This window comes from Onychostruthus taczanowskii, unplaced genomic scaffold, assembly GCF_017590055.1.
Source record: "Onychostruthus taczanowskii isolate IOZ18803 unplaced genomic scaffold, ASM1759005v1 scaffold36, whole genome shotgun sequence".
NCBI classification, from domain to species: domain Eukaryota; kingdom Metazoa; phylum Chordata; class Aves; order Passeriformes; family Passeridae; genus Onychostruthus; species Onychostruthus taczanowskii.
This window is the reverse complement of record NW_024501015.1, coordinates 3,710,334-3,727,363: the sequence shown is the minus strand read 5'-3', so window position 1 is coordinate 3,727,363 and position 17,030 is coordinate 3,710,334. Positions and strand designations below refer to the sequence as shown.

Here is a 17,030-nt window from a genome sequence, read left to right as displayed (position 1 = left end):
GCCGTCAGTGAAGGAACAGGTGCTGGAAGGTGATGATTTGAGAAGAATCAACACACCCAGGACCACAGAGGATGAGACTGGTTTCAAGACCTGTCATCTAAATAAATATGCTGAAAAGAGCAAGTGTACTTGCATGGTGCTGCACTGCATGTTTAGTGTGGTTATATTGTTCTCAGGAGTGAATGCGATGCAAGCCAGAGAGGAATTTCAAGTTGTTAATCTCACCCGTTTCTTGGCTCGAGTAGCAGGAGATGTGTAGCTTACTGTAGTTTAATATCTCCTGCAGCACTGCCGTAAGATCCCACCTTCTGTTTCTTCCAGCACAGCAGTAAGCTGCAGTAGCTCCTTGCTTCTCCCTGTGCTGTTTGTAGCCTTCAGTTCCCTTCTGCAGAGGCTGCTACCAAGGAACATGTAAAACTGCAAAGCTTGCTTTCTTGCCCTGTTCTGTGCCTTGTTCACTACCTTGTTCTTGTTCCAGTTCTTGTGTCTCTGCCACAATTGCAGTGAGATCTTAAAATGGCAAATCAATGGTTTGGGATTATGGCTGCATTTTCCAAGGCATCCCTCCAATGTTTTATCCCTCATGGCCTATTTTGATGTAATTGACCGTGAAAATACTTGATAATTTGAAAACTTGAATGTAGACTGGGATTTCACTTTCTAAAAGCTGCATTTATATTTGCTTCTATGTATATGAATGTGAACTATCTATCTCAAATTCAAAATTTGGTGAAAGTAAACTGGAAAAAGTTAAAAGTGTACAGGCTTAAACAAAGGAGCATTCTAGTCAGAAAGGTTGCATGGTTTGGAAATCTGCAAGCAGTGAAACAGTCCAGAGTAATAGGATAGAAAAACTATGAGCAGTTGATGCTTTGCTATTTGATTAGCAGAATTTTTTTCTGGGTAATGTATTATTAGAGATGCAAAAGTACCAAAGTTTCAAAAGTTTTGAGTCATATAGAAAGAACTAAATCCTCCTTTAAAACATTAGCTAAGCTTAGCTGGCTTTAAAACAAGCACTAAATGCTTGATGACTGTTCCTGTCTTCTAAGGAAGGAGCATGTGAGACCTACGGAAAATATAAGAGGCAGACTAAAAGCCTGTCTTAATTTTAAACATCTGTTTCCATAAATGAGCAAACTAGAAGGGGGATGTGCAGTATTTATGATGAAACATGTTCTACTAAATATTAATGAAGGAGGACAGATTTGGAAGACTGTAGTCTTGAGCATACTTTTCCAGTTCCATCTTCTGGCATGCAGTACATAGCATTCTCCTCAAACCACAAGATCGTGTTTTTTGCATGAAGTTCCCTGCTGCTGACTGTTTTCAGAGGAGATTTGCTTGAATCCTAAGAAGAAGGTAGAGACATGCACTAATCTGGTTTCTGGTGCACGCTATTACACCTAATGCCTTTAGCATTGTTATTTTAAAAGCAACAACTAAATAAACAGACAGGCAAGCATTTCTTTACTAAGTTCATACTTGGTTTGAATAGACAGCTCTGAGCAGAATTAACCAGCTATTGTTTCCAAGGCCATATGTTTGGCCATCAGTAGCATTAAGTAGCAGTTTTTTCCCAAAGTTCATAGCAGAGCTAACTAAATGCATCTGACCATCAGAAAATCAGTTCCTTGCTCCTGGAAAATGTCCTTTCTCTAAGAGCATTTTTGATACATGCGTTCTTCATAAATTGTTTCTGCGTTTCTACAAAATTCTTTCAGTACCTTGTTATATAATGAACCATCTAGAAAACCTACTAATGAAATGTCCAGTGTCTAGGTTTTGAAGGTTTTTTTTTTCCAGGTCATCAGTAAGTGTCAGCCTTGAGACCATTTAGGACTGCTGTAAACTCAAGTGCTTTGATGACATTAGTAAAACTGCTTTTTCTCTGGACACATCTCAAAAATGTCCAGCTCCTGGCCTTAAAGAGTTAAGAGAAATTCCTAACACTTAGTAAATAATTTGTTTGAAATTCATGTCTGGGAGAGATCCTCATAAATTGCTGTGTGTTGTTTCACAGTTCTATTGATTTTGGTGGAATACTACCCTGAGCTTGCTGGAAGTGTTTGATTTTCTGTGTGCTGTCCCACAGGGATGTTATCAGCATCTCCTTGTAAGCAATTGCTGAAGCTAACAAAAGTGTATGATTCTGTTCAGCATGGGATCTGTATCCTTGAGTTTCCATATTTATAAGAGTACCATCATGCTCACTGTCAATAGGAGGTTATTATGGAGCTGGTAATGGAACAAGAATAAGCATTATGTGGGCTGTACAAGGGACTTGCCAAGTGTCTTTATTCAGAACAGATTTGAAAAGAGAACCTGTATATGACTGCTCAAAGTGAGCTTTTGAACATGGGTTCTCTACATGATGGTGAGATCTACAGAGTAAAACAAGTACTTTCCAGAAAAGAGGATTTCATCATTCTGCCATGCTGTTGCCAGGCATGGTTTTACAGATCTTTAATTTGGACTGTCAGCCATTTTCTAATTAGGGTAGGGAGCCTTCAAAAGAACCAGAAATATTTAAGAAGATGGGACATAAATTGCTACATCAACATAATGTTTAGTGACACTGCTTTGTGCTGCTGAGGGCTCCTTTTCTTCCAAATGCAGTATAAAAATAGTGGTCAGGCACTTCTGAAATAAACAATAACACTTCCCAAATGTTAAGAACGTTAACACAAGTGCCCCAGCTAAAATTCAATTAAGTTAGTGACATCAGGGCTGGACACAGTGCTTGTTCTTATTCCTTCTAAAGTTTGTGGGAGATTTGATATTTATTTTGCAGACAGTGAAGGCTAAATCTGTCATTTTTTTCCCCTTGGGGAAAATGCCAGGTTTCTAATCAAGCAAATTACAGGGATGACATTAAGTTGTTAAACTGCCTTGGCCCTATGTATACATGAAATTTCACCCCTTCTTTGAGCAGATTCTATTTTTAAATGGCCATAAATCCAGTATGTTGCAGGCCAGTTGCAAATGAATTTGGATGTACCCACTTGGGGGTTTATCCAGATTGAAATAAATGAGTTAAGTTCTGCTTCTGTGGTTGAACAATAACATCTTTTGTAATGGAGATCTGGTCTTGTGTTTGTGGTTAATATCATTCAAGCAGCACTTTATGAGGCAATGAAAATGTTTCTGTTCCCATCTGGGAAAAGAAGCAAAGAATTTTTTTAAAAAATTTGTTGGAATTTCCCTTTTCAAAATTTCCCAAGATGTAAAGGGCAAGTATATAGTGTATTCAAGGTATAAAAATTGTCACAAAATAGTTGAAGTTAGTATTGATCACCTAGCATACGGGCATTTTAAATCTAGATTTTTATCTGATGTGAAAACTGATAGAGATGTAGTTGTTGTTTTTATTTTATTTTCCTTTCGTTTAGTCATACAATGCAGTGTAACACAGACCTTTGTTAGTGCTCTACACTGGCAGATAAAGACAAGTAATTATGTTATTTATCTTATCTGGAATATGTCTTGGGTGACCCTGTCCAACTAGCATCACATTCTTCCCATTCACTTCAGCTTTACCCCTTCTTTCTCCCATACTTTGCCTTCTTTCTGATTCCCAGCGCTGCATCTGCTGAGATATTTTCCCAGAAGGCTGTGACAGACATAACTCTCTGTGTGCTCCAGCACAGGATGCTGCAAGGGGGTCCAAAACCTGCAGGTGCCTTGCAGAAACAGTCCTTCTGTCCTGTGCGTCTCCTGGGCACAACCTCTCCAGTTACTGGGGTGTAGGTTTGGTTTTGTGGGTTTTGTTTGTTTGTTCTGTTTGTTTGGTCAGTTGGGTTAGTGTTTTTTAAGTTCATATATTCAATATTTGACATACAGGAAACAAAATGTGATTCTCCTGGATGGCACAATTCAGTCTGGATGTGAAGGCATCTAAAATTTCATAATATTTAAGCTCTCAGCAGGATCCTGAAAAACAAATTGCCCTTGTAGTTTGAATGTGTTCAGCCTTTACACTTTCTTATGAAAGCTAGCTTCTTCATGGTTTTGTGAAAAGTTGAAAGGAGAGACTGTGTCTGCTGATACATCACTTTCCTGTTCTGCAGTTTGCATTACACTTTTGTTGTAGCATTTCCTGCTACATTTGCTTTCTTGAGAATAATGTTATCCTTGGTTCTGCCATATGTCATTGGGAAATTTTGAAATATATGTTTAAATAAGATTTTATGTTCTGTAGTGTACAGTATTACAGTATTAACAGTAGTTAATTACAGTATTAACTTTGTGTGGAAAGGGCCTTGAAGATACAAACTCTTTTTTCCAACTTTACTGCTAAGCTGTTTGGCCAATACAGGTAAGACTGCAATTTGGTTCTCAGTTCCTCATGTTTCTATTCTGAGAACAAGAGCCTCAAAAGAAACACCTCAGCTTCAGGTACTCCTTTGAACAAACACGATTTTTTTGAGTAAGCTGAGACTGTAAAACATTGCTACAGTATCTGTGAAAGCTGTTCCTATCACAGTATCACAGCGTGGGAGTCTGATGTAGATTGACAAGCAGTCTTTATTGACCAGGAGCAGTAATATTACCACATATGTACTGTCCTCAAACTCTCTAACAGTTGCATACTAGTTAGATTTCTATAATTAGCTGCCCTGCAACCTACTAAACAAATGTAGTGTTGTGTCTGTACATAAGTGATAAGAGATGAAATGAATGTGTAACTCTATCACTAACTATATAAAAAGGTATTAATCTAGTTACAGTGGAGAGTCTGGATCACTGAGCACATTATAAATGTATCTGTCACTGATACTCACTTAAACCTTCCTGAGCAAAGTAAAAGCTAACTTTCTTTGCAGACAGATACCCTTTTGGCCAGGATACTGCTAATGGTATTTTTATTGTCCTGTTTAGCAATGAGCTTGACTTAAGTCAGCATCCCATGTTTCCCAGGCTAAACACCTGTGAAGAACATTGCCTTGTTTCCTGGAGGCCTCTGTTTAAATTCCTGTGATCATGAAATGAAGAGTTAATTTAACATGGAAAATGTAATAGTGGTTTGAAAGAGGAAGTTCTTGTTGATTAGACATCGTCTGTAGGTTTGTGTGTTTGGAGCAGCAACATGTTACCAGGAAGTAAATGATTCATTAAATAATTCAAACTGAAAAAAAAAAAAAATGGTGTGTAGAGAAGATGCAGAGCTGAGCTTCCTCTTAAATCTGAAGAAGATACAAAATTCTTCCTTCTCATTTGCTACTGAAGAGTCCCACTGAACTGTTTTTCCTAAGTTCATGCTAAATTGAGCGTAGACAAAGAATTTAGACACTTTAACTCTTTGGAATTTTGTGTTGTGCAGACAAAGTGAAATTGTTTCTGGATTCTCAAGGCATTTATTTTTGAAAGATTGACGTGTATTTAGACTTTACATTATGTGAAGAGTATACATTAAATGGAAGCCTTTACATTCTGGTGAATGATTTTGATAAATAAGGCACTAGACACTCATATGTTTTCACAGAAATCTGTCTCGCACTCACACTTTTCCTGGGTTTGAGGAGTGTGAGGCTGATGACTTTATAGTGCAGAATCTGCCTGAAAGAGATTTCTCTTTCTGCTTCATCTCAAACCTTCGTTAGCTAATGCTGGCTTTATCTTATTGTCATTACTACTAGCCCAATGCTTTTTTTCCTTAGGCTCTTTTGTGATCTGATTCCTTAATTTTCCTCCTTTACCTGAAGTTTAAAGGATTAATGATAGAGCCTTTTAGTTTCCTTTTTCTTCTTCTTAGTTCATGTCACAATGCCTTTTTCTATTCTGAGTTCTGTATCTTCCCCTAAGTGCTGCATTAAAATAGCTTTGCTTTTATGCGCTCATTATGTGAAAGTTTGCCATTTGTGTCTCAATCCAAAATAGGACAAACAACAACTGTTTTTATGGAACTAATAAGCTTTTCCTTGCATAAATGTCATAATCACACACCTGATACAGCAGAAGATATAATAATAAGTCTCCGATTTCTTATGATCAATACAAAAATATTTTTGTAAGAAATACCACTTCTAGTATTTTATTATAAATAAGATTTGTTTCTTGTGAAGAAATACGTGGGCATTTTCTCTTTTTTCCTCCCCCCCCCCCTTCACATTATATCAGATGATTTGGGCAACTTTTCATCCTGCTTCTTTAAAATGTACCTTTTTATATAAATGCAACATGACAATTTCTAGTGGTAGTGGACAAAAGTAGTAAAATTACATGCTGGATGCCTTAAAGGGTGTTATTTTCTGTGTTTCTATTTAGCTAAGACAGCTTGACACTTAAAAATCTAATCTTCTTCAACTTGTAGATTCAAGATGCTGCAAGTCAAGGCTTGAAATTTGTTGGAATTATACCTCAGTACCATTCCCAAAAGAACTGCCTTGTCAGCACCTCCCTGACACCTGCCAGTAACAACTCTGTGCAATCAAGAGATAATAAAAATGTTTCAAATTACCCCGAGGATCATGCTTCACTGGATGGTGAGAAAAAAGACAGCACTGATGGATGCAGTACTCCAAAACAGAGTGAGCAAAGTGCTGACCAATGTGCCACATCCAGAGAGGGCTGCAGAGGTGAAGGACAGGCTACTGAAGAGCTGAATTCCAAGTCTGTGAAGGGAAGTGAAGAACAGTCTGAGCATGAGAACCTGAGTGTGAAAGAAGCAGCAGACAAGACAAATGGACTTGCAGAGAACGAAACACCAGCACGATGTTTAAAGCCACTGACTGGCAGTAAGTACTGCAGTGACCTCTTGTACATAAAAGCCAAGTTAAAATTGCCTCAATTACGTTCCCAGCTCCTTTGGAGGGGTGAGGATGCAGGGGGGACATTGCCACCGAGATAGTGAAGAAAAGATGCCCCAAATAAGCCACTTAACCTGATTTCAGCATGGTTACTCAGTTCACAACTGAGCAGGAGTCAGATGGCAAAGGAAGAGATGATATAAGCAGGTGCAGCTTTGTATGCCTGCATATGTATGCCTGAGTGTGAAGACTTATTTTTGTCTGCTGTTCAGCTGAATTGGTTCGTTTCTGTATTTGTTGCCATACCCTGAGTGCTCTTGATCTTTGTGTCCTTTTTATGTGTTTGAATAAAAAGCTCTGCTAATCTGCCTGACAAGCTTTTGCAGCCATAGAAGGAATAATTCACAAAGACTTATCACAGTTAGCCCCTTTGTAGCAGGTGAACAGATAGCTGGAATTAAACCACCTCAGGAGCAGCATGAATATATGTCATCTGGACTCTAAAGTCTCCTAGTATCCTACAGTCAGTGTGGGGGTCAGTGCTCCAGTCAGAATTGTAATAACTGGAAAACAGCAGTTATTTTTGTTAATGACTCATGTTTGCTAATTCATAATAACATTTCTGAAATGGGGCTCATAATAATTTGGCTTCCAGTTACCTTTTTTTTAAAAAAGATTTTACCCATGTACTAGTTTTATTTCTTTCATTTCTTCGACACATTTTTTCTCAGGTGGGCTTTCCACTTTTTAAATGTCATTTCATGCCATCAAAGACCAAAAGTCTCAGCTGAGATCTAAAATACCCTCCTTAAGGTGTTTGTTGCTCAAAGGTTACTTCCATAGCAGGAACTGTAGTTCAAAATAGGATGTAGTCCGGAGTAATTTAGAAAACTAAAAGGAAAAATATTCTTCCTCCATTTCCAGTTTAAGCCTCAAAATACATTTCTTTTCTATGTTTGTTTAAATCCAAGAAAACCATGTTTACAGTCATTTCTCTTACTGCTTTCCTTAATTTCTTTACAGGCTACAAATCTGTGCAGGGAGAATGTAGGTGGAATTTCTAAAGCTGGTACTGTCCTTGACTTTAATTTATCCCTATTCTCTAAGACTTTTCATAGATTCAGACAAACAATCCTACCCCTGTGGGAGTTTCCTATATAGGACCCAGAATGACTTTGCATTGTGCTCCTTGGATTATTGTCTTGGTTTCCGTTGCAGTTTGGTGTAGTTAGCTTTTGGATCCAATTTGGATCACACTCCAGTAACCTTCCAACATAATTTCTTCAGTTTTTGTTGGGCAAGGGGGCACCCAGATAGGGTCAAAGCTTAGCTGTTGTTTGAACAATCTCTTCTCTTCTGCAGCCTTAGAGGTGAGTTGTCTCAACACTATAATTTTACACATAAAACCTCTCTTAGTTTTATAGTTAAAAATTAGTTATCTGCAAGTCTAACCAGATCAGTTCTCTCTCTTTTTTATATGCTATCTTTGAGAGAGTTAACTTAGCAAGTTTAATCATCTCTTTGATGCTATTCCTCTCCTTAGTGAACACTGAAATTCTTTTGCTACAAGTAATCACGTTCTTAATATTTCAGCATAATGTGAAGCTGATCACCAGCTGATCACCAGCTGATCAGTCTTGCCAACGTTTGTCTGTAACACCCCAAGATTGCTGCTGATTTGCCAGAAAAGAGGGTTTATTTTAAAAATGTATTTAGGTTCCTCAGTTTCCTTTCTTAGAGTGCTTTTTAGCTTTATTTTTCATGCTTTTTTTTAATTACTGAGTTATGCAAATACTTTCCAAGACTGAAGGGCTGAGAAGGCAGTTTTATGTGATAGCTCATCTAAAGTAGATTTTTCCAAATCCTGTACAACACTGCTGATTTCTTTATTAGTCTTGAATGAATTTTGTTATTACAGCACTCCCTTTTCCTCCCATGGAAAATGTATTTCATTTTTTGGCACCAGTTCTCCATCCTTCCTTGGGATTGTGAAGACTGAAAGCATCAGGTGGTTGTTTTTTTCCCTACATATTCCATGGGAAGTTACCACTCTTGAACTGCTTCTCCCCTACATAAAACTTCAGGGAAAAAAATAATATTCCTTACTGTTTGTGGGATCTTAAATATGTTCTTTATTTTAGGTTTTATACTATCCAGTTGTTACTTCTATGCTTCTTCAGTTGATTCCTGAATGTTTTGTAGTGCTCATTCACTTCCCCCATTTTTAAAAGGCTTTTCAACACAGTGTTGAAAAATATTTGCCTATGAACAAGGCACAGATATTCCAATAGTGTGTCCAAAAGTGCTGTGTTACTTAGAACCAGATTGAAGGGTGTCTTTGGCCATGCTTGAGGATATGGGGTCACTGGTGAAAACTGTTGTCAGTAGTGCCTTGGGTTAGACAGCACCTACCTCTAGACCAGGTTGTCCAGGGATGGGGTAGTCATAACTTCTCCGAGCAATCTGTTCCAGTGCCTCACCACCCTTACCATGAAGAATTTCTCCTTAATATCTGATCTAACCCTGCCATCTCTCAGTCTGAAGCCATCACCCCGTGTCCTATGACTACATGCCTGGTACAGTCTCCCTTCAGGTACTGGAAGGTTGCTCTGAGGTCTTTCCAGACTGAACAGCCCAAATTTTCTCAGCCTTTCCTCATAGGAAAGGTCCTCATTCCTCTAATCATCTTCACCTGAACAGCCCAAATTTTCTCAGCCTTTCCTCATAGGAAAGGTGCCTCATTCCTCTCATCATCTTCATGGCCTCCTCTGGACCCATTGCAAATGTTCTTCCTGTGCTGGGAGCCCAGAGCTGGATGCAGTGCTCCAGGTGGGGTCTCACCAGAGCAGAGGAGAGCAGAGGGGCAGAATCCCCTCCTTGGATGCAGCCCAGGATAGGCTTGGATCTCAGGGCTGTGAACACACATTGCTGGGTCGTGTCCAGCTTCTCATATCAATGTCTTACTATGCACCAGAAAGGTCTCCTTCTCCAACAAAAGGCTCTTCTGGGGGTCAGAATCAAAATTATGAGAGAAGCATTCTGTATGTGCTTTTCTGAGCTAGGATTATCGTAATTTCATTCTTTCTAAACAAGTGGTGAACAGCAAGAGGATTCACATTAATGTTTATTCCTTTCTATTCTATTTAAAATATAGTTCATGTTTGAGATCATTAGGTCTCTTTTCATGTTGGTTATGAGCTTCCAGGTCTTCTCTTCCAGTGCTGCCAGCCTGTTTCTGAGCATCTCCCTTCTAATATCTTTTTCAATTTACACACTGCTTCTTGCTCAGTGATGTTTGTTAGAGAGCAATCTTAACATTTCTCTTGTCATCTCTTTCTTTACTTTTTCTTGAGGTTAGAACCTAATAGCTTGGAAATAAGAGGAGCTTACTAAGTGAAAGGATTTAATGTAAAGTCTTTACCTTTCATATTAATATATATGGGGAGAACTTTTGGCATTTGGAAGTCAGTAGAAATTCTACCATTTATTTCCATGTCCATTAAAAAGTGAAATGATAATGTCCAAAATTTTTTGTTGGTTATTTTAATTATGGTTCTACTGTTCTGAGAAGGATATCTACTATCTACTTTTATGGTTAATTCCCGTTTAGGGCTGTGAAAGCTCAGCTTTGCTGTCAGCAATGATTTTTTTTCCTGTAGTAACTGCTCCTAAAATATACTGGAGGAGACATGGAAAAGAGTCTAGGAGATGTGCTAATTTTTAAGACCCTTCACAATTCCATTTTTAAAATTCATTTGCTGTTGTGTTAATGTCTCACCTTGGCTCAGATCCAGAGTAAATCAACAAAGCAGCTACCAGAGTCTCTACATGAATGATTCATTGCATTTTCTTGAGATGAGGCTGCCATTGGCTTTTTCCATGTTTTTGTGTTATCAAAACTGAGTTATTTAGTACTTTAATGGCCATGATCTCCAGAATGCAATTCCTTCTAAATTTGAGGTAAGATTTTATGTTTGAGCTGATGATTCCAATGGAGGAATGTTGCATTAATATTCAGGTATTACTGTCTTTAAATTTTTTATTACCAACAGTGAATCCATTGTGAGTAAGAAATACTGTAAAAGCAATAAAATACTGTGTTGGGTCTTGAGAGAGTCCTGATGTTTTGAACTGCAGAAGTGTGTTAAGGAGATAACCACATCCCAAAGAATTTTTTGCTGTTGTACAGTGTAACTAGGCAAGAGCAAACAGTGGGTTATGCATTGTTTTAGTTGAAATTTTATTATATAGTTGTTACATTATTCCATTTTTTTACTCTTTGATAGAAGCAGAGATCTTCGCTCTCTTCAACAAGCCCCAAACCGCGCAGAAGTGCAGCCAGTATTATACAGTGACTATCCCTATGAGGATCTCCAGGAATGGGCAGACTGTCAACAGCTTAGAAGCAAACTGGCTGGAGCACATGACAGATCACTTCAGGAAAGGAGGCTCACTGGTTAATGCCATCTTCAGCCTTGGAATGGTAAATGGTATGGAAATTACAGAAAGCATTACGCTGTGATTATTTTCCTTTCTGCTCTAATGGAGGTCATTGTCTTTGAAGAGAAGTTATTTGGGAGGTGCTTTAATATAGACTTGGGGCAGATTTGTATTAGATCAACCTCTTTGTGAAATGGAATGAAAGCACAGAAAACATTTTGGCATTTGAATAAGGAAAACAGATAATGTATTGTATTTTTATAAACATACTAGAGATGGTTTTGTAATTGTAGAAATATACAGTTAATAAGCAGTACCAAGTAAAGTGAAGTAAACTAATAAGATTGCAAAACAGATGACATAAATAGAAGGGTGACTTTGCTGTCCAGCCAAACACTGCATCTGGCTCTGATTGCAGGCCGGTGCAAGGACTCGAGTTTTATCTGGCCAACAAGAAATCAATTAATTCCAGTTCTTGCAGAGACCCTTTCCACCTGGATGGCACACTGTTTTACTAACTTGCTTTCTATGTCTGTTTCATCTTAGCTGTGAGTGATGGATAAATGTTTGCTTTAATTTAAGAAGATTAAAAATCCCAGATTTTTGCATGTTGTGGAAGAGTGGCAGTGGGTCCAGCTTAGCACTGTAGCCAGTCTGTACCACACTCATGGCCAGCATGGCTTTGAAGGCAAGCCTGTTGTACAGAGAAAGACTTGGGTGCATAGATCCAAGAGACATAACCAAGAAGCCGTAATAGCAATTCAAGGGAAGTACTTCAACATAAAAATGTTGAGGTTGCAGCTGGATTAATTTTATTGGAAAATTTTGTGACTGGTATACTTCATGGTTAAAGTGCTTGTGGCTGAATAATTTTCCTAATTTTGGGGGTTTTTACATTTTTCAAAAGGACTGTGGTAACCCAGAGATTGCACATTCCTACTAAGATTAATTGGTTTATGCATCAGAATTATAGGGGAGCTGCTTCCAGAACATCTTCTTACTGTTGGTCTGAATTCCAGAACCCAGGATAAAACACAGGAATATGACTCAGTTCTGGTAAAAGTCAATCAGGAAATTAACAGGCAATCCAAATTTTTCATTTTACAAACAAGTAGCAAAAAAAGGGAAGGTCTAAAGTTCAGCTGGTGGAATGCTTTCACACAGCTTCCTGGAAAGCCTTGTAATTGCTAGTTAACTTGCTTAAAAACAAATGGTCATTTACTTTATGTGTATAAATTGCACAGAGGCAAAGCTAATTGGCTCTATCAGGCTCAGTTATCAGACTCAGTGGTTTTTTTTTAAATAAAATCTGCTTGTCAGTTCACTCTAAAATGTTTTAAACACAACATTTTTCCGTTATTTAAACTTTTAGAGTTCATTTACATATCAGAGCCCTGTGGGAGGTTCATGTACTTGGATACCAGAGTGAAGAGTGCTGGATAAGTGCCTGTGGACATAGATAAAGTAGGCTTGAATACTGGCAATAAAGTTTCAACGCAAACAGGACCACAAAATATCTAAAAGTGGACTGATTCAGGATTAAGTTAGATTAGTGATTGAAGAAGAACAATTAATAAACACTTTTATTAGCATTTTAGGGTTACAGGAGGAGGAAGTTTTGAAATCAAAAAGCTGAAACAAGGTTTCTAAAAGTGTATTATGCTATTAGAAGAACATTTACTAAGAGTATTTCTAAGTTGCTATTAATTGCAGTTAAATGCTTTATCATTTAAATCCTAAATTTTTTCTGTGCTGCAGAGAAATGGAACAGCTTTGTCACTCATATGCCAGTCAGTATCAAACAACACAGGGTAGGGACAAGAGGAAGAAGTAGGGGTCTGAGGGTCTCAGCTCCTTACTTTTTTCTAGACTTCTATGGCAGCCTGTCCAGCTCTTCATGTCTGGCCTAATTCACTGATTAATCCTCTTCCAAATTAAGGTAGTATCAGCATACTTTCTTTAATTTGCTATATCACATTTCTTTGTTCTGGGGGCTGGTTTTCTTTTTGGCTTAAAGTATGAATTCATTATTTTGCTTATTAGACTTAAAAGCAGGGTTATTATCTTCTTCTTTTCCCCCTTGTCCTTGGAATACCCAATGAAGTGAAGATTTCCAGATTGTCAGTAGTCATAAATCTGTTTCTTCCTTCTGCTAACAGTTTAATAATTAGTCTTTAAAGGAGTTTTAAAGTTCATGGGTAACAATTGTTTCTTTTTTCTTATTGCACCAGATAATTATAAACAGAAATATAACACAATTGCCGATCACAATATGTAAGCCATGCAGAGTTACACCATATACTAAATGTATTCAGATTTTGCTGGTAAGTTAGAAACAGTAGCCTGCTTGGTACTTGAATGTTCTCATGTTGGCAGACAACAGTTATTCATTTAAATTTGCACCTCAGTTACTTGCTGGTGTTTTTCATCCAGCTCATGTCATTGATAATGCTGCCTGTAGTCCCAGGTGTAAATTGATCCTGCCTAGTGATCTAAAATGACCATAGGGATTCACCCTTGCCCCCTTCTAGTGAGAATGGAGTCTGTAGCAGCAAGTTACAGATTAATACCAAATGGAAAGGAAGTAACAGGTGGGACTTCTTCTTTCCTGTAACAGCGAGTCTCCAATCAGTACTGTGAGAAGGCAGGAAGAGTCAAACCTCTTCAAAGTTATATTTTGATGTCTTAACAGAGTAATCACAAGCCTGTTCGTCTTCAGTTGTTTTGAACTGCAGCTCTTTAAGTGCCTAGCATTTTTGTATTTGTTGTACCATTCTGTCCGTGAATTTTCTGCCTTTCAAATCTAGAAAAAGGCAGCCAACCAGCCAGAAAACACTTGACAGTACTTAAACACAAAGCAAATGAAACAAAACGTGACCTTCTTGGAAGAAGAAAGTAGTCAGGTTTTTGAGAGAGTCCGATTGATTGTCTCTGTCATCTGTCTCTGACAGAGATGCGCCGGCGATGCCTTTGACCGATTATTGTCACCTTAGCCACAGAAGTACTGAAATTTTTATCATCCATATGGAATTATTTTCTCTGTGTGTACTGAAGGTGAAAAGATTCAGAAGGGCGGAGGAATGCAAATACGAAGCAAAGGCAGACATTCAGGTCACGTGCCCCATAAAGCCACAGAGAGCTAGTTTTCCTCATTGAGAGCAACAGCAGCCTAAAGGTTAGTTTTCCTAGATAAGGAGAATTTGTAGTTCAAAGACAACAGGAGGAAAATTGTCGCCTGCCAAGACAGCTGTCATGGTAAAGTAATCTTTTCCCATATACCTCCTGTAAATCAGAAGCAAGAACATCAAAATATGTTTTTTTCAATTGAGCTACATCAAATATTTATACAACCCAGTGAAAATAGCTTTTTTGCACAGTAGGAAGCCTTAATAAAAGATGCAGTGGTAATGGAACATTTTCAGAGGAAGGACATTGATTGTAACCTCTACTTTTAGAGCCTTTTCTTTAAGAAAGAATGAAGAGATTGAGAAATGCAAGAGTAGAGATTGGGAAGTGATACTACAAACAGCAAAGTCAAAATGTTTTGTTTTATTGCCATTTCTTACTGTGCTATTGCAAATGGATGAATATTTGGAATTTCTACTAAACTTTTTAACTTAGGCTATGTTCCAGGAACTGAATCTTGTTAAACAAGAGATTAACAAAAGAGACTATAACTGCATCAGAATCAGGAAATATTTTGTATAGCAAACAGTGAAAACTGGAAACACCAACTTACCATCTAAAGCTTTAGATGACTGATCTTTGTAGGCAAGTTAGGTAACATCCAGCTAAATAAATGTGTCTGTAAAGTCTGCCCTGCAGGAATCTGTATGAGTTGTCACCCTGAGTGCCAGTATAATCAATGGAAATCTAGGATTGGATCAATAAAGTCAGTAGGATTTGTGTTGTGATCCACCTCATCCTACATGAGGATATGCAAAAAAGATCAGTTGCATCTAGATAAGACTGAGATACTTGGTGCTTCCTTTGCCTTAGTCTTCACAGACACAGGCAAAGGTTGCACCTATCTGTAAAAAAAAAAAGCCAAAAGGACAAAACAGGACAGTCAGCCTCACTTTGTTTCTGGCTGGATCACTGAGTAGGGTCTCCTGGAACTCATGGACACATGAAGGATTGAGAGCATTCAGCATGGATTTGACAAAAGTAGAACATACTTGAAACTGATTGTCCTCTGTGATAAAATAATGATTTGTGAGTGAAGAAAAAGCACTAGATATCATTTTGGGTTAATTCATCAGGGGAGTTTGGCAGTGGCTCCCATAATATTTTTGTATCCATGCAGCCTAGATGGGTAAAAATCTGGTTACATGGCTAGGCTCAGAGGGTCATGGTTAATAGGTGGCAGTTTACCTGGAGTAAAAAGTGGAGTACCACAGAGATCTGTCCTGGGGCCTGTTGTCATGGTTTGACTCGAGAGTGAGGTTTTGGGAAGTTATGGTCAAACCAATCAGTGGCCAAATTTCAGATTGGCACCTGGTGTGGCCACTGGGGACTTGGATACGCCTCTGAGAACACACAGGGGTTAAAAGCAGAGCACTCCCAGAGAGACTTCCTCTTTGGAGTCCGGCAGGTGAGCAGATCGGACCTCTCCCCTGCCCAGCTGTGTCTGGGTGGGGAAGGGGGGAAGGCCATGCAGCTTGAGAGAGATACTGGCACTGTGTCAGAGTCAATCCATGACACCTGTTGTGTTTAACAATTTTGTCAATGATGCACAGGAGGTGAGGCTTGCTTTTGTCAAAATTGTGGATGATCCCATACTCAGGAGCCAGCTGATGTACCTCAGAACTGGGCTGCTGTCCAGAGGAACCTGGGCAGGATGGAAAAACATGGCAGCAGGAGCTGCTTGAAATTCCATTAGGACAAATGTCCTGCCTCTGGGAAGGGAGAGGCTTTTTCACTAATCCAGGCTGGGGACAGCTTGACTGGGTAGCAGCTCTGTTGAAAGGTTTAGGGGAGTTTTAGTAGGCAGCAAGTTGAAGATTAACCAGTACTTGAAAGAGTTAGTTCAGGCTGGAGAAAAGACAGCTTTGGGGGACCTAACAGTGCCTGGCAGTGCTTATGAGAAGACAATCAAAAAGGTGGATCCAGGCCCTTGATTGTGGTGTGTGGTAGGAGGATTGGAAAAAATACACATAAATTGAAATAAGAGAGGTCCTTTTTTGATATAAACATAAACTTTCTCATAATGAAAACAGTCACTCTCTGGAAGAGGCTACTCAGGAAGTTGTGCCATCTCCATTCTTGGAGATTTTGAAGATGCAGCTGGATAAAGCCATGAGCGGTCTGTCTGCAGTTGTACTGAACTTGCTTTGAGAATGTGGTGGGACTGGAGACCTCCTGAGGTCCCCATCCAGCTGCATTATTCTGACTCTATGAAACTGGTGGATCAGGGCATCTCATCTAGTGGGCCAGCTCTAGGACATGTGACTGTCAACGTAAGTTGCTCTTAGATCTAGAGCCCTGTGTGGTAAAGGTACTGCAGATAGAGTCAGTGCATCTGGCCATTTCTTTGTCCTTCCACACCTCTGTGTAAGAGGTTCCCTGAAATTCCTGCTGATCCTGACAGCATAGCATGGGTTGTAAGTGCCTTTTCTTCAAAACATGACCCTGCTAGCTTTCTCTCTGCTGCATTCTCCTCTCACCCATTATTCTCAGCATCCCAAATGCTTCACATGCAAAGGAATTAATGATCCAGTTATTCTTTTCTGTGCCTCACTTTTTCTCTGGAAGTGTAGTACATGAACTGTAGAAGATAAAATGTGAGGCCAATGGTGTGAGATGTGAGAATTTGCAGGTGTGCATTCATGGCATGAATGT

General features: G+C 38.8%; 1 protein-coding gene across 1 annotated transcript in view; it reads left to right on the top strand.

Moving 5' to 3' along the window:
- RFTN1 (raftlin, lipid raft linker 1) overlaps positions 1–17,030 on the top strand; it is a 96,513-nt gene that overhangs the window by 58,177 nt on the left and 21,306 nt on the right. The window contains exons 5-6 of the mRNA XM_041411489.1: positions 6,314–6,737; positions 11,036–11,239. Of these exons, the coding sequence (XP_041267423.1) occupies positions 6,314–6,737; positions 11,036–11,239 (628 nt within the window). The remainder of the gene's footprint in view (positions 1–6,313; positions 6,738–11,035; positions 11,240–17,030) is intronic.